The sequence below is a fragment of the Phacochoerus africanus genome, chromosome 5, assembly GCF_016906955.1.
Source record: "Phacochoerus africanus isolate WHEZ1 chromosome 5, ROS_Pafr_v1, whole genome shotgun sequence".
Taxonomy (NCBI): Eukaryota; Metazoa; Chordata; class Mammalia; order Artiodactyla; family Suidae; genus Phacochoerus; species Phacochoerus africanus.
The window spans coordinates 80,978,149-80,998,294 of NC_062548.1; the positions used below are offsets into that span (position 1 = coordinate 80,978,149).

The following is a 20,146-nucleotide window of genomic DNA, read 5'->3' on the forward strand; positions in this document are numbered from 1 at the left end:
AACAAAATGCTCTCATTATGCACTGACAGCCGTGCAGACGGCGAAGACTCCCCTATCTCCCGTCTCTGTCTGTGATTAAAAGCCCTATGAGACTGGAAGGCTCAGTGCCTGCCTCTGATCAACTGTGGCTAATGTCAACGGTGGCTGCTGTTGTTAAGTAATGTTATTCATAAGGAAAAGTCGGTTCTAGCTTTGGCGTGAGATCCGCATCCTTTTAAATGGGAAGGTTCATTTAAGTTGGTCTCTTGGATCCAGGGTCAGCTTAGTCTTGATTCACCATCACTGCCCAGCTTTCTTTCCACTCCTCTCTCTGTCTGCTTGCATTACTAAGCAGCTTTCCCCTCTAGCTCTTAGCAATCCATTCTTTGTACAATTTTGAAGCTTTAAGGACTGAGCTAGTTTAAGCTCTACATTTTCTAGACAAGGAAATTGAGGCACAAAGGAGATAAGAGACCTGTAGAGCCCCAGGTCATATAACTAGGGCAAGGCCAGGGCCAAGCTGCTGCCTCCCAGCAGAATAAATGTGCAGGATTCCAACTCCCATCATGTGTGTGTTATATACCCAGGCAGATGATTAAAGAGTGTTGTTGGGAGTTCTCAGAAGAGATTTCCATTTCCGCAGCTCACTATGTGCACTACCATCTGACAAAAAAAGGTGGCTACCATTGTCCTGGATATGTTTTGTTTTGTTTTGTTTTTTTATGGTGACCAGCATCAATCAGGGTGAGAGGTAGAGTCCTCTTTTGAAGACTGTCCCTGGAATTCTACGGCCTTTGAGCGGCCTCAGGTCTAATTCTGGCCTGAGATTAGGGAAACCACAGAGCACCGAGCTAGGCCGCTGGCAGATTTGGGTTTAGTACGCTCAGTCTGTGCCATGATACCTTGAGAATTAAACCATCCAGCCAGCCTTAAGCAGATTTCAGACACAGACCTCACTCCTCATCTCCATCTGGCAGATGTTAAGCACACTAGGTAGTCACCCCTTAGGCACTCCCTGTGTGTGGAGAGAGGGAGTCTTTCCAGGTCTTGAGGCAACCTCACCCCTTGACATAGGTTTGGTTTCTCTCTGCAGCCCAGGGTTTGGAGGCCAGGCCCTGTTGCCCTGTTTGCTCTCTGGGCTGTGAAAGGGCGAAATGATGTGATGGATGCCTGGCCTGCAGCTCAGCCATAGACCCAGAACCCTGAATGCTCTTAGCTCTTCCTTGCTATTCAAGCCCATGGCTCCTTCTCTGATTTCCCAGGGTGATGTTCCCATATTTCAGATGTATCTCAGATTCTTTCTTCCTCTTTTGGCAGTCTTGTTTGCAAAATCCAGACTTTCCTGCCCAAGTCGACCTAGTCGTTCATCCCCCTGTTTTCCTCCACACAGACCAGGAATGAAATTTGTAGGTGTGTTGCTATAGCCACACGGAGCACCCCTCACCACATGGGCCCCTGGTGAATGTGTGTTCCCATTGCCTTTCCCTGAAGAAACCTGGCTGAACCCATAAGCCTAGCTCTGAGAAGTCCTCGCAACTTAAGAGTATTTTTCAAAAACATCTGCTTAGCACAATAGCTCGTATGCATTTAATCAGCACAGGTCTTCTGGCTCTGGCCAAGCTGAACATCCCCAAATTAACCATGAGCTTTGGAGGGAGCCATATTTTATCCCTGGGCTAGACAGTTACACTTGAAGGAACACAGCCGAAAACTGACTTGGCTTCAAGTGAGGTTTGTCACTCTGCATGCCATCTCTGAAATCCTGCTCTCAGTGGGTAACAGCAGACACTGTCTGCCTGCCTTCTCTTCCTTGACCAGCCCCAGCCCAGCCCTCATCATGCACTTTGGTATTTAACACAGGCGGTTTGCTATTGGATTGGCTTCGCCAAGATGTTGATATTTGCCAGGAAGGCAAGTGGCCACCAGAAAGACTGGGTGTCTAAGTACAGACTTAATCTCTGTCTGAGCAGCTGGCTAGGACTTTTTTTTTTTTTTTTTTTTAAATAAGACAACAGAGAATAACCGAAGGCAGTTAGAATGGTTTCTTTTGTTCAAATTTCCTCTCCCAGAGATCAGTCCCAGGAGTCCCTTCACCTGCATTATCCATTAATGCTGTGGGTTTATTTTCCCCAAATAAACAGGCTTTCCTGCCAAAGAAAATAGGCAGCATGACTGGATACAGGGATGCGTCTTGGGACCTTCACTCGAGGCGTGGTCCTCATTTTTCTGGGTTGACCCTCAGTCTCCTTACTGGACTCTGGCTGGCAGTGGCAGGGTTGCAGCGGCCCGTGTTTCTGAAGGCCCCTTGTACTGTATGAATCCTGCCCACGGCTGTCCAACCCTTTTCAAAGCATCCTTCATTTCTGTTTGCTCAGTTTCCTGAATGCCTCTTCCAGATCATCTTTCACCTCTTGCTTGAGGCTCTGGGGACACGTGTGGTTTCAACATAATGCACAGATGTGATGTGGGGGAGGGGAATTACAGCTGTGGACTCGCATCAGCTGGGGTCACCGGCCTCTGAAATGGGGGCGGTCAGGAAGGAGGGGAGGCGGAAAGACCAACAGGCAACCTCAGGCCCCGTAGATTCCCCACCCACCCGCCTGGAGACAGCACCAAGGCGTGTATTTCACATTGTAGGGAAAGCCTGAGCTACACAGTTCACGTGGACCAGATTGCCTAAATAATACTTTGTGTAGCTGATTCTAAATTGAGATCTTAAGCAGAACAAGGGTCCAAGACTTCTATAGGGGAAAGATCTGGTTCTTTATCCATCCAAACGTGGATCACCCTGGGGTCAACAAACTTGTTCTCTGAAGGTCTGGATAGTAAATATTTTCAGCTTTGGGGACCATATGGTTTCTGTCACAACTGCTCAACTTTTAGAGTTTGTAGCTCTAAAGCAGCCACAGATGATATATAAACAGACCAGTGTGGTGGTTGGCCATGACTTGACTACTCCTGACCATCTAAATCTGTAAAACTTAGAAATATCCTCATCATTGTTGTCTGCATTATTGGAGCTCTGTATATGGCCAGGCCCTATGCTAAAAAGTACTGTTGTAGATGATCCCATCTATCCCGTTCAGAACAATTCTGTGAGGTTGCTAACAGTATTACACCCATTTTACAGGTAGAGAATCAGAGGCTTAGAGAAGGTACGTGATGTAAGTAAGAGCCAGGCTAGATTTGGAACCAAGACAGCTTAACCAGGCTCAAGCTCTTCACCACTACCCAGCCCAGCCCAGGGTCCCTATGTCATTGATAGCCACATTTGCTTTTGTGCCTTTATTTTATTTTGTCTTTTTGCCTTTTCTAGGGCCACAACTGTGGCATATGGAGGTTCCCAGGCTAGGGGTCTAATCAGAGCTATAGCCACCGGCCTACACCACAGCCACAGCAATGTGGGATCCAAGCCGTGTCTTCGACCTACACCACAGCTCACAGCAACGCCGGAGCCTCAACCCACTGAGCAAGGCCAGGGATCGAACCCGCAACCTCATGGTTCTTCGTCAGATTCCTTAACCACTGAGCCACAGCGGGAGCTCCTGCTTTTGTGCTTTTAAATCTTGACATTAACCAGTATTGGGCTTTAGCTATCTGCGCCCCCCGACCCCCAAATATATGCAAAAAGATAATTGCTTAAAATTCTTGTATAAATTAACATATGGCAAAAATTCTAAAAATGAGTCCATTAGCAAGTTATAAGAAATTGGAAGCCATGTTTTGCTGTGTCTTCCAGCTAGTTTTGTTTTTTGGTTCTTGGGCCACACCCACAGCATGCAGGATTCCTCGGACCTGGGATCAAAGTTGAGCCACAGCAGTGACAATGCTGACACCTTAACCACTAGGCCACCAAGGAACTCCTAGTTAACCTCAGCTTAACACCCACCGAGGAACTCCTAGTTAACATCTGCTAGGGGATGCAAATGTAAAGGCCTGGGGAGATCAGGGGCCAAAGACATCGAGGCTGGTTTTCAGGTTCCAAGAGCTTTGAGGTGTGGTCAGAGGGGCTGCCTGTGGTCATCAGCGTACAAGTCTGCCAAATAGACATGTCCATTAAAAGTGGCAGAGATCAGGTTTGGACGTCTTGTGTTGTGTGTTCTGAAGAAATCGTATAGAGTACAAGATCCAGGGGAAAAGTAGTTCCCGAAGTGCTTTCTTCAACTTGTAGGGATGGTTGGTAATAGTTGGGGGGTAATGTGGTCAAATCAATTAGTGAATTGCAAGACTAAACAAACTTAGTATTCTTGAGGCTGTAGTGTGTTGTTTTCCCAAAATGTTTGTTTGGAATTTGTTTTGCTTTTGGAGCCTCTTATAAAATCATTTGCAAGGAATGCTCTTTGAGAATCCCTAACCCAGAAGCATTTCCTAATGTTTACGTTTTGGTAAGTTTCCTCATGGTCTAATTTTTTTTTTTTTTGAATGGGCGAGGAGGAGCTTCCACTGTGGCACAGCAGAGCGCTGGGATGCAGGTTCCATCCCCAGTGGGCACAGTGTGTTAAGGCTCCAGAACTGCCGCAACTTCGGCTTACATTGAGACTGCAGCTTGGATCTGATCCCTGCCCGGGAGCTCCATATGCTGCAGGGCAGCCAAAAATTAAAAAAGTAAATAAATAAAAATAAATGTGTGAGGATAGCAGTAGAAATTATGGTGGTATTAAATCCATAAAATTTTTTTCTTGGTAACAGGATTATATATTTTTTTGTGTTTCTGTGTTTAACTCTATTTTGAAACTTGCAACTTTTCTGTAAGTGTGAAACGAATAGTATGAAGGACTCTTCTATAACTGGTTTCCCTTTCGTTAACATTTTACCATATCTGCCGTGTTCTCATGCCTTTTCTGTGAGTGTACCTTATTATCGCTATTACTCTTTTATTTTCAGTTAGTGAAATCTGAATTATAAAAATCTTTAATGAGGGAGTTCCCTTCATGGCACCAGGGAAACAAATCCAGCTAGTATCCGTGAGGATGTGGGCTCAATCCCTGGCCTTGCTCAGTAGGTCAGGGATCCAGCATTGCCATGAGCTGTGGCATAGGTCACAGCTGTGGCTCGGATCACGCGTTGCTGTGGCTGTGGTGTAGGCCAGAAGCTGTGGCCCCGATTTGACCCCTAGCCTGGGAATTTCCATATATCTCGGGTGGGGCCCTAAGAAGCAAAGCCCCCCCCCAAAAAAAAGACCTTTAATAAACTATGGATTTATTTCTTAAATAGTCACAGAAACTCAAATGAGGCTAAAAGTTTATTAAGTCCCCCCATTTCTACCTGTTGCAGTTAAGGTAAATGATACTTTGCAAGTATGTGCAAGGTGATTTTTCATTTTGAGGGGACATTTTGATACGCCTGTAGCCTGCAGTCCATTTGAAGGAAGAACCTGCAAAAAACAAGGAAGGCTTCAGTTCCGTCCCCCACACAGTTCTGCACAGTCTGGATTCGTGAGGGTCACTTGATGTGGCATGGGGCCCCTCACAACCATTTGCAGCTGGTTTGTAGCCCTCTTGGGCCCAGTCCTTTGAGGACCAGGCTGGCTGTTGGTGGAGGTGGGGGCCTCGGCCTGACACCTCCTCCTTTCCTTTGGTGTCAGCCCTACAGGGAGCAGTCCTGAGGCCCTAGGCTTTCCTGGGCCTGTGATGACTTGTCACATGCTTTAAGAATGTCCTAGCACAGAGGGCTTTTTAAACCACAGCTAGTTTCAACAGTGATTTCGTTTAACATACACTGGAGCTTCCATATCTGGGGTTTTTCTGGCCATAAAATCAAAGCTCTCTTCCTCCTTCAGATGGTTTAAGGGAGTTCCCGCCACAGCAGAGTGGGTTAAGGATCTGATGGCAGCGGCTCGGGTCACTGCAGAGGCGCAGGTTCAATCCCCGGCCCAGCACTGTGGGTTAAAGGATCTAGTGTTGCCACAGCTATGGCTCAGATTCAGTCCTCAGCCTGGGGAACTTCCAAATGCCATGGATGTGACCATAAGATTTAAAATAAACCAAAGAAAAGAAAAAAAGCCTCAATTTGAATAAAATGGTTTGAGCATGAAATGTCACACAAACGCCATGCCACGTCCTGGAGAGGTTTGTAGGTGCGAGAGGACTGTGGACGGGATGTAGATAATCTCTCTGAGCCTCTCCAAAGCCATAGAAGGAAGCCGGGGAAGAGTCACCTCTCCCCTGTCACGAACGAAGCTGGGGCTTGTGTCCTCAAAGAAAGCGTGAGGACCAACTACCAGACACTCTTGGGAGGAGAGGGCACCAGGTGTAGGTTCAGGGGGTGGGTGCAGGCCTGACAGTGGCCTCAGGACCTTCCAGCTGGCGGCTCCCACACCCACAGGGCCACCTGGTTGCCCTGTGTGAACGATGCCCCCATTCATACGTGTGGTAGGTTCATACCTAACTAGGAAAGTAAGTGCCTTGTGTGGATACAGTGGGGACTGAAAAAAAAATTTTTTTAATTTTTAAAAACATTTTGTTATGTAAATTGTCAAAGGTCCTCGAGAAGAGAGAATAATAGAGCCAGTTCCCATATACTCACCACCACGGATGCAGCATTTATCAAGATTTTGTCACATTTCTTTACCCTTCCCTCTTTTGGGGACAAAAATATTTCATAACAAATCCCAGCTATGATAGCATTTCATCCCTAACATAAGTGGGCATTTGATAAACACAATGCCACTATCCCACCTAACAGAATTATTACCCCATGGACAAAATTTTGATGTGTGTTCTTCTTTACAAAGCTGCTGCGACTAGATGACCTTGCAATATAAGAATCAGTATGTCTGTATTCATTTCCCTGAGAGCTTAAGAGAGGGGGTCCTTCCTTTCAACTCTGCACAGAGGTATTTAGAGACCTGGCGGGTATAAACAACTTGCACTGGTGGTTCTACAGACTGTAATCTCAGGTATTGAGCTGTGCCGCGTGCTCCCAGGGCATTTCACAGTATCATCAATGATTGATCATCGTAACTTACAGGAATTTTTTTTAAACAGTATTTTAATTGGAGAAAGCATCTGTCAGCTGTCAGGCTTCCAGCTTCCACTTTTGAGAAGCAGGATGTTGAATGTGAGTAATGACACAACAGGCCTATAAAATGCGGACTAACCCTCGGATGACTCATCCAGTGCGATGCAGTATATTTGTCAAGGAGACTGAATCATATATGGGGGAAACCACTTCTCAAGCAGCCAGCTGGTTCTCAGATCCGCAAGAGCCGATCCATTTTTATCGGAAGCTCTATAGTAGCAATAATGCGAATACCCAGCACTTGGGCTCCACAATGTAGAGGAAATGGCATCGCCTGCCAGGTATGTGCTTACTCTTTACACGAACTTTATTTTCTTGTGGTTCTCTTCTGCCTAACCTTTCCGGTGTGTGCTTTTAATATTTTTTTTAAGGGAGGGAAAAAATTATTCAAATTGTAAAGAACTGAAGAGTGTGTGTGTGTGTGTGTGTGTGCGCGCGCGCGCGCACACACACTCTCGAGCCCACAAGGGCACCCACGTGCAAGGACAGAGAGGTAACACTGATCTTTTGGTGGACACAGAGCTCTTGTCCACTCATCTCTCTTTCTGAGAACAAATGTCTCCTTGGATATTCAGAGAACAATGGTCTTAACCATCCCTATTGTTAAGCCCTGAGTTTAAAAGATGCTGCCTAGGAAACAGCAAAGGTGGAATACCTCTCCCCACTTTGGGGGGAGAGTTAGGTAGCCTAAAACTTAAAATAAATAAATAAATAAATAAATAAATAAATAAGAATAAGCAGAGATGCGCTAAGGAGTTAATAACTACTGTATTTATTATGTCGGATTTCCTTTTTAAATATTGTGCTTTTTCCTACCCCTCCAAGATGGATGACTTAATGCCAGAAAGCTTTAGTCCCCTTAAGTGAATATTTTTTTGCAAAACATAATTTGCTTATACTGAATTCATACATTAACTTTTTCTAGGTGGGAGAAAGGGTGGTAGAGATTTGAAAACAACGTTTAATTTTAGCTTTCACATGATCTAAAGAATTGTTCTGCATAATTGGGAGACTGTGTCGCCTGTCTGACCCTCTCCCTTCACTCACTAAATTTAAACAATGCCTGACTAGTTAAGGCACATATCTTGTTTATTTGAGTGTATTAAACATTCCTCTGTGTGTTGACAGTCCATTCAGTGTCTCCTCATATTTTTTTAAAAATACTTTTTGAGTCCCTCTTGTTAGGGACAGATGCTATAGTTGGTTTATAGCAGTACTATTTATGCTTTTCTGGTCTGTCTGTCCAGAATGGCTGGGTCAGGACCTGTAACACAACTGCCCACAAATTTGTCTAAGATTTAGCATTTGTGGAGCAGCCCTGTCTGTGGTGGTAAATTCTGTTATCGCTCAGAGAGCATTAAACAGATCTGGGGTTAGCAAGCTAGAAAAACAGTCTTTTTTTTTTTTTTTTTTTTGCCTCTCTCTCTCTCTCTCTCTCTCTTCCTCTTTCTTGTAAAGCCCATAATAAGGACTTGTTTTCCTTGAGTTATGTGTATTTTAAACCGTCAGTAAATATATTAAATTTACTTATTGAAATACATTTAGAAATTTGGAAGATGCAGTGAAGCAACATGAAATGAGATTGTTTGGTGTGTTTCTGTTTGTTTTGTAGATTAAGGGGTACCTTTTTTTAGAATGGCCAGTTTGTTTTTAGAGATAGGACCATCTCCAAATTTCATTAATTTTGGATTCTATAAATGAAAGCCACCTGTTATGCTGTAACATGCTAATTATGGCAGAGGACAATAATGAGGAAGAACAGTATTTGAAATATGTGGGGGTTTTGCTAAGAATTTTCCTGCCCACATCTGTACTGCTTATTTTTATATGTATATGTGTATACACACATATATAGTGAATATTTAATAATAGCATTTGGTGATATTAAAAAATGCTTCAGATTCAAAGTGAGAATCCTTTTCATTCCTTCTCATTAACATTTTTTTAAGTTACGGAAGAAAGGCTATTTTAAAAACGCTTGCTTGCACTAAAGCCTGGATTTTGTGATCTTACAGTAAATGGGGTTGTCTCTAGAAGCTTTGGCAGATGCCACACTCAGCTCAGGGTTCACTTTGTCAAAAGTCATCAGAAAAATAATGTGACTTAAATAAAATGATAAAATAATGTGACTTGAAATTAATGTGAATTAAAAGGCAAATAGCTGGGAGTTCCCACTGTGGTGCAGTGGGTTAAGAATCTGACTGCCACATCTTGAGTTGCTGCAGAGGCTCAGGTTTCATCCCTGGCCTGGGAATTTCCATATGCCGTGGGTGTGGCCATTTAAAAAAAAAAAGTGAGTAGCTAGTTTGCTCTGATTTCAATGCAAGAGTAGGCTTCATTATCTTTTTTATTTTTTCTTTCTTTGAGGCCTATAGAAATTATTACAGGTAGGTACATAAAAACATTTCTTAAAGTTCCTGATGGATTGGTGTTTTCTGTGAAAACATCTTGCTCTTCTGTGATTGGTATAGTTTTAGGGTGGGGGTTGTTTTTGGTTTTGTTTTTTTTGTCTTTTTAGGGCTGCACCTGTGGCATGTGGATGTTCCCCAGCTAGAGGTTGAATTGGAGCTGCAGCTGCCAACCTACCCCACATCAACAGCAACACAGGTTCCGAGGCTTGTCTTTGACCTATACCACAGCTCACGGCAACACTGGATCCTTAACCCATTGAGTGAGGCCAGGGATCAAACCTGCATCCTCATGAATGCTAGTTGGGTTCATTATAACACTGAGCCATGATGGGACCTCCCCGCTCCACCTTTTTGGGGTGGGGTCCAGATTGGCATAGTTGTGACAAGCTCAGGTTCTGTCCACATTTTTTCAGGGCAGCCATAGATTTCTTTTGGCTTTGGTGACATTTCACCCTCAGGGCATATTGATCGTTGCCATTGGTGGCAGTAGTCACCCCTAGGGTTGTGTCTGCCCCTCTTGGTGGCCCCTTGCCACTGTGCCAAGAGCCTTCAGTCCAGAGTGACCACATGGTTTTCAGAGTCCTTCGTTCCCTTTGGAGAGAGGGGATACAGAGCAGTGTTGGTGCTGAGGGCCTCCTATCACTCAGCTTGGAAGCAGTCAAGAGATACTGAGTGAGCTCTGTGTTGGGTAGTGTGGATTTTAAAAATGCTGTGATTCAGCTCCAGCCCCATCCTTGCTTTTGTTCCCTTTTCATTGGGGATCCGTCGTTACTGGCGATGGGTTCCTGCTGAGTTTTCCTTTATTCATAGATGAACCAGGGTCTATAATCCAGAACCACTGTCCAGTAGAAGCCACTTTTAGCTCTTCCCTTCTGGCTCTACAGAATCTAATTTTCCTTGGATGGATATCAGGAAAGAACTGACCTACTTAAAAATTGATTTGATAGTTTTGGTGGCCATATTTTAAGTCAAGTAGACTGACAACCTTGGACAAAGGATTTTTTTCCCCCTTCTTCCTTGAAGGGAGTGGCCGTCAGAGAAAGTGTTTGAATCCTCTAAGCTTAGAGCTTCCCTGGATATTTTAGCAACACAGATTAGTAAACATCTTTCCCAATTTTCGAGTTTTGAAGACCCCTCCCTTATTTAACATCTCTTAAAATTTTATTCTGATGACTGAAAACTATAATGAATTTAGTAACCATTTAAAATTACTACATTGGGAGCTCCCCATTGTGGCTCAGTGGAAACGAATCTGACTGGTATCCACGAGGACACAGATTCGAGCCCTGGCCTCGCTTAGTGGGTTAAGGATCCGGTGTTGCTAGGAGCTGTGGTTTAGGTCATAGGCGCGTCTAGGATCTGGAGTTGCTGTGGCTGAGTGGCTACAGCTGTGATTTGAATCCTAGTCTGGGAACCTCCATATGCCGTGACTGTGGCCCTAAAAAGACAAAAGAAGAAAAATAAAATTACTATGTCAGAGTTCCCATTGTGGATCCATGGGTTACGAACCCAACTAGTATCCATGGGGATGCGGGTTTGATCCCTGGCCTCACTCAGTGGGTTAAAGATCTTTTGTTGCCGTGCGCTGTGGTATAGGTCGCAGACATGGCTTGGATCCTGTGTGGCTGTGGCTGGCAGCTGTGGCTCTGATTTGACCCCTAGCATGGGACCTTCCATATGGCACAGGTGCAGCCCTAAAAAAAAAAAAAATTGCTGTCTCTATTAACATTTAAAAATACTTACTTGTATTTAGAAAGACCTGTTCAGTGAGTCCTCAGTCAGTTCTTGCTGTCCTTGCTGGATGGTTTATGGATGCCTGGTTGTAACTATAACCCTGGGAGAAAACTAGACCTGTCTGTTGCCTGTTGTCCTTTGCCCACTGATATGCTGTTACACTGTCCTCCCCACATCCGGGATTATGGCCACTCCGCCTACATAGTGGGTGGATTAATAGCACTTGTCAGTAAATCTTGTGTCGTTATCTGGAAATATCAGCTTTCCTGAGTGGCTCAAAAAAAACCAGAGACAAGTACAGAACAGCCTTAGGGCATCAACCCCACTCTTAAGGACATTGAATGGGGTGAATGACCACTCTCTTATCAAACCCAGCATGGACTTTATTTATCCTGAGCATTCTGGCAGGTTTAAGTTTGCTAGCAGTCTATTAGCATTACCTTCGATGCCCAGATTGTCTCAGGACAGATGAGGGACAGTCACGGGAGCCATGCCCATTTCTAGTTGGATTCTTAATCACCAACATTTCTTCATGACTAATGATCACCGAAGAGCAAGCAAATGCCTCAGATCCCGGGTGGCTCTTCAGCCCTCTTGGAAAGCTTCTGGCTCACAGGACAGGCTGCCCTCATTGCTGTGCACCCAGAGTTTACTGCATTATCTTCGAGGAGCTCTGCCCAAGGAACCACAGCAAGATGTTATCTCTTCCAGAGTTCACCCCAAAAGATGACTTTGCACTTGCTGTGTTAATTCGTAGAGCTGTAAAGATTTTCAGATTGGAGGTGTCCATGTTGGATTGGGCTTCTTTTATGGTTTTCTTTTTAAACACTTAATCCTTGTACCCGTCCAGGGGAGAAGATGGGTTGCCTGGCATCACTCTGGCCCCAGGGGGCCTGCTGTTTGACTGGACCTCTTGAATTCCTTCAAATGGAGCGCAGACAGCATGTGTCATAGAGGCTGCTTGGGAAGGGTGAGGAGCAAAATTAGTGTCTGTGGGTGGGCATGTGTGCTCATCGCATCGCCAAAGAGCTACAGTGTGCAAAATCTGGCAGGGACACGTTCCAAAGAAAAATAAAACTGCCCCGTTTTCTGCTTTGAAAAATATTGAAAAACATCACTGAGCCCCCATGTCAAAGAAATGGAACTGTTAGAAAAGCCTTGTGAGTGTGTGCAAGTGTGTATGTTTTTTTTAAAATAATGGTAAAAACTGAGGTTGGAATCAAAGAAATAACAAGAGACTAATCATAAAAAATATTCCTAGGGATTCTGTCGCTTATATTGTAAACATGATAAGCATTCTATTAGATTCTAATTGGCTGAGGATTAGGGGGAATTTGAGCTAACAGTTGAGGGAAAGTCTATTATGCTTAACTTTCTTCTGTTCTTCCTTGAGAAGTTCTTGGAAGAAAAGCCATTTTGGTCTCAGTAAAGGCAATTACAAAGGAAATGTCTGTGTTTTGCATATATGCAATTTGCCTTGTATCCCAAGGAGCAAAGTGTGGGCAGCATTTACCTTTATATTCAAAACACAAGGACTCCCTTGTATAGTTACCTTGAGAAGGTCTTGCAGATTTGTTCATTGTTCCTCCTAGTATAGAAGAATATCTCTTAAAGTGTGGTTATAATGTATATAGTTTGCACAATGGACATAGGCTGCTTTTATAAGTAGGGGAGAGTTTTGTGGGCTTTTTTTAAAATAGTGGTAATATTTGCTTAAAAACAACAAATATCCTTTAGCCAAAGCCACAGTTTTGTGAATTGGGGATCCTTTTTGAATATGCCTGTTTCAAGTGGCCCCTTTTTATTTCTTAAATTAATTGACTTTGCGTGTTTGTGTGTGTGGCAGAAAACATGACATAAAATGTACTATCTTAACCATTTTTAAGAGTCGAGTATATTAGTGTTAACTCTATGTATATTGTATAGGAGATCTCTGGAACCTTTTCATCTTGAAAAACCGAAACTGTCCTCATTAAACAACTCCACTATCCCCCTACCCCTGTTGTTTACAACCAGCATTCCAGCTTTCTGTTTTCTATGAGTTCAGCTCCTTTACATGGGGGAATTTAAAAGTGAAATCAGGCAGTATTTGTCTTTTTGTCACAGGCCTCTTTTACTTAGTATCATGTCTTGCGTTCATCCATGTTGTAACATGTGACAGGATTTCTTTCTTTTTTAACACCGGAAAATAGTGTGTTGTATGTATTTTCTTTATCCATCATCCCATGATGGATATTTAGGTAGTTTCCACCTCTTGGCTATTGTGAATAATGCTGTAATGAACATGAATGTGAAATCTGACTGCTTTTTGAAATAGTAGTTGACTTTCAGCAAATATGAGCAAGTACCTATATGCAGACACACAAGAAAAAGTGCCGTCATGGTGAGTCACCCTGTGTTTATGTAGCCTTTTCGGTCTACACAGGCGCGTCCATGTACTGAGTTACTTGCTGTGGGGGATTGCTAGGTATGTAGCAGTTTTCAGTCCAGGACGGTGTATTTAGGGCTCCCTCAGGGGTGGCAACTTTCCCCGAGGTGGGCTTAGTCCTGGGCGGTGACTGAAGCACACTGGTGAATGAATGGCGTTGTGGGTGGTTCCCCTTGGCCAGACCTTGAGCCTGGAGCCCCTCTTATCCTGATAAAGTGGCAGCCTGCGGTGACCGCATGGCTTCATGGTATTGTAATTGCATCTGTTGGGCCCCAAAGACTGCCAAGCATGTTGGTGATGGCCAGGAAAGCCCAGATTCAGGAGCTTAATAGCCTCCAAGGCTCTCAATTTTCTGTGAAGATCATGAGTCTTGAAGTGGCATGGCTAGGAAACTTCCTAATTAGCTCTGATGTTTCTTCCAAGTTCTTTTTGAAATCAAACAAGAATACCCACCTACCAATGAAACAGTATCTTCAGAAGATGGTGTTAAACTATGAACCAGCTTGGTAGCTAGTTGGCCAACACATTCTCCTTACTGCCCAGTTCTTTTATGGCAAGAAAGCAATGTATCGGAAGCGCATATCCCAGGTGGGTGGCTGATTTATAATATCTCAGAAGGAAGTTGACCTCACAGGTCAAATCCCTTCTTTTTGCATAATCGAGAACTGGTCAGGAGTCGCTGCTGCATGATGACCCTGTGAGCCTTACCTTGTTCCAGTCTTTCTAATTGCTCCCCACCAGTTATTGCCGCTGTAAAAGAAAAACACAGTTGCCCCAGAGACACTCGTTTGGAATTCCTAAAGCATTGGCACTGGTCACATCATCACCCTGCGTTTATACCAGTCATCATGAGTGTGGGTCACTGGAATGCTTTCCTTTGGGTTTGTCTGCTAGCTTGTGTCTCTGTAAAACTTTCTCAACCATATTAGCAAGTGATGGGCAGGCTGGCTTTTTTCTGAGCCATATAAGATAGAGTAGCGCCAAATTCCAGGGACCCAAATGAAGCCTCCATCAGGAGTTGAAGAGTTTCTCCTTGCTTGCCCTTCCTCCCTGACCCCACACCCACGTAGGAAAACTCTTGGAGTAGAACTGACCATCCCACCAGAGGAGGGGAGTTAAGGAGGCTTCAGCGGGCAGTCAGAGCCATGTGGGGATAGATCTGTGAGTCAAGTGTCTTAGGAATTGATTAGGCTTCCGTGGCCTGGAAATACACAGCTGCTTTATCAAAGGTCTACAAGTAAATGCCTTGCCCTGTTTTTAAGTGAAGCCATTGCTTTGTTACCTTTTCCTAACATTTCTCCCATTTCTCTCTGAATGTAGTGGAGATTGGTACGAGAGCATCTGTCTTGAGTCAGAGGATGAAGCTTATAGGATCAACTATGTGGGAGAAAAGAGGCAGACCCCTCTTCTCTCCTTGGCCTTCATTTGCTGCCTGAGTATGTCTTGGTGATTTTCTTCCATGTGTCCGAGGAGAATCTCAATGCTCATGGATGCATCAATGTAGCTAGATGGCTAGGTTGTACTTGTTTTGTTCAAAAGATCTTATTCAACTTATTAAAACTCAATTTTGTCTTCTCCTTGCATTTTCATATTACTTTGATAGGCCAGCTTTGCTCCTGGGAACTTGAAAATTGCACAACACCACTTGCACTGAGGGAACATAGCTGATAATCTGCCGTGGTTTCAGGTCTTTGTGGTTTCAGAGTTTTTCTTCAAAGATGTTTTCAGTTGCCTTTTACTGCTGAAAGTTTGCTGATACGCTTTTGTAGAATATTCGCTAAGCCCGCTAGTGTGACTTTAAGGCCATGTGTTTTTTAACACAAAGTTAAGAAGAAGCCAGAGTTGAGAGGGCGCCTCCAAGGTCATTGGGCCCCTCCCCCTCACTTTATATATGAAGAAACTGGGGGCTCAGGGGTCGAGTCTTCGGGGGTCTTGGCCAGGAGTGAGAAGGAGATGTGCCATAAAGGTCAAGTCTGCTGACTCAGGGCATTCATTACACATCTTGTGGGTCCAAAAATGAGGATTGCCTCTGTTGCTGTGAAACTTTAGCAAACTGAGGAGGATGTCGCAGCCCCACCCCCCGCTCTGCCATTCTCACGGGTGGCTGTGATTCTTTCTAGCTTCAAAAGTGTAAGTAACTTGTTCGTAAGACTCTTCGCTAGTCATAATATAAGACATAAACTCTCCCTGCAGGCCCACCTCTGCCTCTGTTCCCATCTCTACCTGGGAAAGGAAGAGGTCCAGAGTTCTTCAGGGAGAACAGTTGCTTTGCCTGTGCTCTGTGTCAAGTTTTTATCTCTGATGAGTGAAGTGGCAGAATCCTAGTAGAGAAGGAATTAGATGAATTTGTCATTATTGCTTCCTGAAAGGGCATCCATACCCAGTGGATCTTAAAATTCATTCAGCCTGTTGATAACAGGATTTGCTGACTTTTTTTCTTCTCTGTGAGCTAAATTTTTTTTTTTTTTTTTTTTGCTTTTTAGGGCCACACCCGCTGCACATGGAGGTTCCCAGGCTAGGGGTCTAATCAGAGCTACAGCTGCCAGTCTATACCACAGCCACAGCAATGCCAGATCTGAGCTACATCTGCAACCTACACCACAGCCACAGCAACGCCAGATCCAAGTTGTGTCTGCAACCTACACCACAGCTCATGGCAACACTGGATCCTTAACCTGCTGAGCGAGGCGAGGAATCATACCTGCAATCTCATGGTTCCTAGTTGGATTCGTTTCCGCTGCGCCATGAGGGGAACTCCTCTGTGGGCTAAATTATTACCTCCTTTTGTTTGAAAACAGGTCTTACTAAGGACTGACTTTTAAAGGATTTTGTGGGTTTAGAATTTGGTATTACCCTTTTGACCATGGTTTGCTTTGGAGTGGAGGGTGGCAGATGGCAGGTAAAAACTGGGAAATGCGTCCTGGATGATGTAAGAAGTAACCAGAATTTTCAGTTCCATTATCAGCATTTTCTTGATTTAGTGTAGATCTCCATTTAAAATAGAGCACTGTAAATTTTCTCTCTTTCTCCTCAAGAGTCTTCAGGTCTTCAGAAAAGTTGAAAGATGTGTACAGGCAACACCCACCAGTTCCAGTCTACAACTAACATTTCACTCTTACAGCTTTATCACCCCCATGATCTATCCATCCAGCTATCCCTCAGTCCATCCAAGATGCCATTTTTTGTTTTGTTTTGTTTTTTGGGTTTTTTTGGTTTTTGTTGTTGTTGTTTCACTTTTTAGGGCAGCACTTGGAAGTTACCAGGCTAGGGGCGAATTGGAGTTGTAGCTTCCAGCCACAGCAACACAGGATCCGAGCCACGTCTGTGACCTTACACCACAGCTTGTGGCAACGCTGGATCCTTAACCCACTGAGCAAGGCCAGGGATCAAACCCATGTCCTCATGGATACAGGTCAGGTTCATTACCACAGAGCCACAGTGGGAACTCCAGCCATCTTAATTTTTTATGCATTTCAAAGTAAGTTGCAGAGTATTTGATAATTCAAATGTCTTTTAAGCCCTTGACTTGGGGGGGGGGGGGGTGCATAGGAATTCATGATTTTCTGCAGCTGCCAATAAAATACTTTTGTCCAAAAAAAAAAAAAATGAAGTAAGTAAGTTACAGATACCATGTACTTCTCCCTGACCAGTTCAGCATGTGATCTTTTTTTTTTTTGTCTTTTTGCTATTTCTTGGGCCGCTCCCACGGCATATGGAGGTTCCCAGGCTAGGGGTCTAATCGGAGCTGTAGCCACCAGCCTACGCCAGAGCCACAGCAACGCAGGATCCGAGCCGCGTCTGCAACCTACACCACAGCTCACGGCAACGCCGGATCGTTAACCCACTGAGCAAGGGCAGGGACCAAACCCGAAACCTCATGGTTCCTAGTCGGATTCGTTAACCACTGCGCCACGACGGGAACTCCAGCATGTGATCTTTAAACACTGTCTTCCTTTTGGATTTCTCTAATTCAGTGAGAAAAAAAGTAAAGATTTCTGAGAAAGTCAGGTGCTTAAGTTCAAGGGCTGCAATTTAAAGACCTGAATTGTAGATTATTAACCTTAAAAACTCCCTTTGCCTTTTGTTTTTTTAAAGTACCAATTTTTCTATTCCATGTGTACTTTAATGTGGTGAGAGTTAATTTTGTTTAGTAATCTAACATTTCCATTAGCTGGCCTTTGGGGGTTTAAATGTGGATCATAAATACCATTTTTGGAAGGGTGTGTAAAACAGAGGGAAAGTCAAAGAAAATTACTGCTTTTGGAGTAAAAAGTAGGAGAAGAAAGGGTTCCTCAGCGGTGGGTTGTTTTGCTTGTTTCAAGTTGGCAATCCTTTGATCTTGATTAATTATGAACTCCACTGAACTCCAGGCTCAGCAAAGCAGCAGACAATAAAAGCTGCATCATAAACCTGGATTCAGACTTTGGCCTCTCGCCTGCCATGGCTCTCTCATCCCACTTCATACTGAGTGATCACCCAGGAACTCACCCTTGAGGACAGACCATTTCAGTCTTTGAGAAGTAGTAGACTCACTCTAGTTAGGTTTGAATAAAATAAATGTCATTTTTTAAAGTGGTCTCTTCATGTCAGAGTTCGTGTTTTGGTGATTTTTGAGAATAACTCAGAAATCTCCATCGATGCCTTGAATGGTAATGAACTATGGTGATAAACGCTGCCTGTAATTTCCTAAAATGTTTTTTAGGTGATCTTAAAAAACGTTAACCGCATTAACCATGTTAGAGAATCTATGCATAAAGCTATGAGAGAATTAACGTTAAAATGAAACATACATTTACGTGTAGGTATTTAGCTTGTTATTTCAGTAACTGTCTATAGCAGATAGGGTTCCTGGATATACAGGTAAAAGGAACACGGGATGGAGGCAGGATGGGGCACGTCCTGTTGTGTCTGGCAGCCTTGCCTAATGTAGGAGATTTGCCTTGAAAGGCTGAGTCTAAATCGGTACTCCCCTTATGCTAATATAAACCTTACCTGTGACAGTTTGGAGAATCATTGGATGTTGAGCTTATTTTATTTTATTTTTAGTGGAAAGAACATGAGTTTTTTTTTTCATTTTTTTTATTACTCAAATGAATTTATCACATCTGTAGTTGTATAATGATCATAACAATCTAATTTCGCAGGATTTCCATCCCACAGCCCAGGCACATCGCCCCACCCCCAAAACTGTCTCCTCCAGAGACCATAAGTTTTTCAATGTCTGTGAGTCAGCATCTGTTCTGCAAAGAAGTTTCGTCTGTCCTTTTTTTCAGATTCCACATGTCGGTGAAAGCATTTGATGTTGGTGTCTCATTGTATGGCTGACTTCACTGAGCATGATAGTTTCTAGGTCCATCCATGTTGCAAGGATGTTGAGTTTAAAAGAAATCTTTTCCAAAAAAATTTTTAGTTTTGTTGAATTCCATGGAATTGTTGATTGTTTTTAAAAAAAGCTTAATTATATTTACTTCCAAATCTAAGGATTTTTGTTGGTGGTGTAGGGTAGTATGAGATAACTTCTTGGAGCCAGTGTTTTAAAACTCAAAGATAATTTAAAATGCCTCCCAGAGCCTGATAGTAAGCTAATGACCTCCATACAGACCCTTGAAAGATGAGGGCACAGAGGTCCCAAGTGGTCCACCAGGACACCCACCTAGCACTTAAGAGGCACATATGCCCAGGAATCTCCAGTTCCCTGGACCCCCAGGGTGGGTAAATTAGGATTTCTGCTATTAGTAGAGATTAGAGCAAATAGTTTTCAAATTTCTTGGAAAAAATGACAACTTTCCTTCTTTATTTTTAAAATTTTTTTATTAAAGTGTAGTTGATTTACCATGTTGTGTCAATTTCTGCTGTACAGCAAAGTGACCCAGTCATTCATATATATATGTTTTTTTTTCGTATTATCTTCCATCATGTTCTGTCACAAGAGATTGGATATAGTTCCCTGTGCTGTATTAGCAGGACCTCATTGCTTATCCATTCTAAATGTAATAGTTTGCATCTACTAACCCCAAACTCCCAGTCCATCCCACTCCCTCCCCCTCTGCAAACACAAGTCTGCTGTCCATGTCCCTTATGTGTCTCCGTTCTGTGGATGGGTTCATCTGTGCCACGTAAGTGATACCATAAGGCATGACTGCTTTCCTTCTGATGGTTCATTTGCCACAATAAACCAGTGCTGCCCCACACCTGTTCTGCCCCATCTCTCCAGGCTTGACCTCAGCCTGGCCTTTCTTCTCCTAGCTGAGTGCATTACTCACCTTGGGAGGTGCTCACTCAGGAAAGTTATATTGACACAGGGAGAGCTGCCAAAGAGCCATTTAAGAAATCTGTCTTAGGCACAACTTGTAAAATTGCCTTTCGGGTGCTAAGATTTACTTCAGCAAACACTTCATTGCCCAGGTTTAAAACTGCCCAGTGTTAGGGTTTTAGGCAGTACATTAGCATAACAGCCCTCATGCCTTTATCTTTATTGGGTCCCAGTTATAAGTGATCTGTCATTGTGGATGTTATATACTTAGTGTTCTGGTGGTTTCTGAATTTAAGTTCTGAATTTAAATGAAGATAGGGA

At 43.6% G+C, this 20,146-nt stretch overlaps 1 protein-coding gene across 3 annotated transcripts in view; it reads left to right on the forward strand.

The window, feature by feature from the left end:
* The window catches only part of SPRED2 (sprouty related EVH1 domain containing 2), a 125,623-nt gene that overhangs the window by 61,705 nt on the left and 43,772 nt on the right, over nt 1–20,146 (forward strand). The window contains exon 1 of one of the 3 annotated variants that reach the window (XM_047781923.1): nt 7,142–7,280. The exons of the other annotated variants lie outside the window; for them this stretch is intronic. Coding sequence (XP_047637879.1) covers nt 7,264–7,280 — 17 coding nt within the window. The 5' untranslated portion in view covers nt 7,142–7,263. Of the gene's footprint in view, nt 1–7,141; nt 7,281–20,146 lie in introns of those variants that run through there. 3 annotated transcript variants of the gene reach the window in all.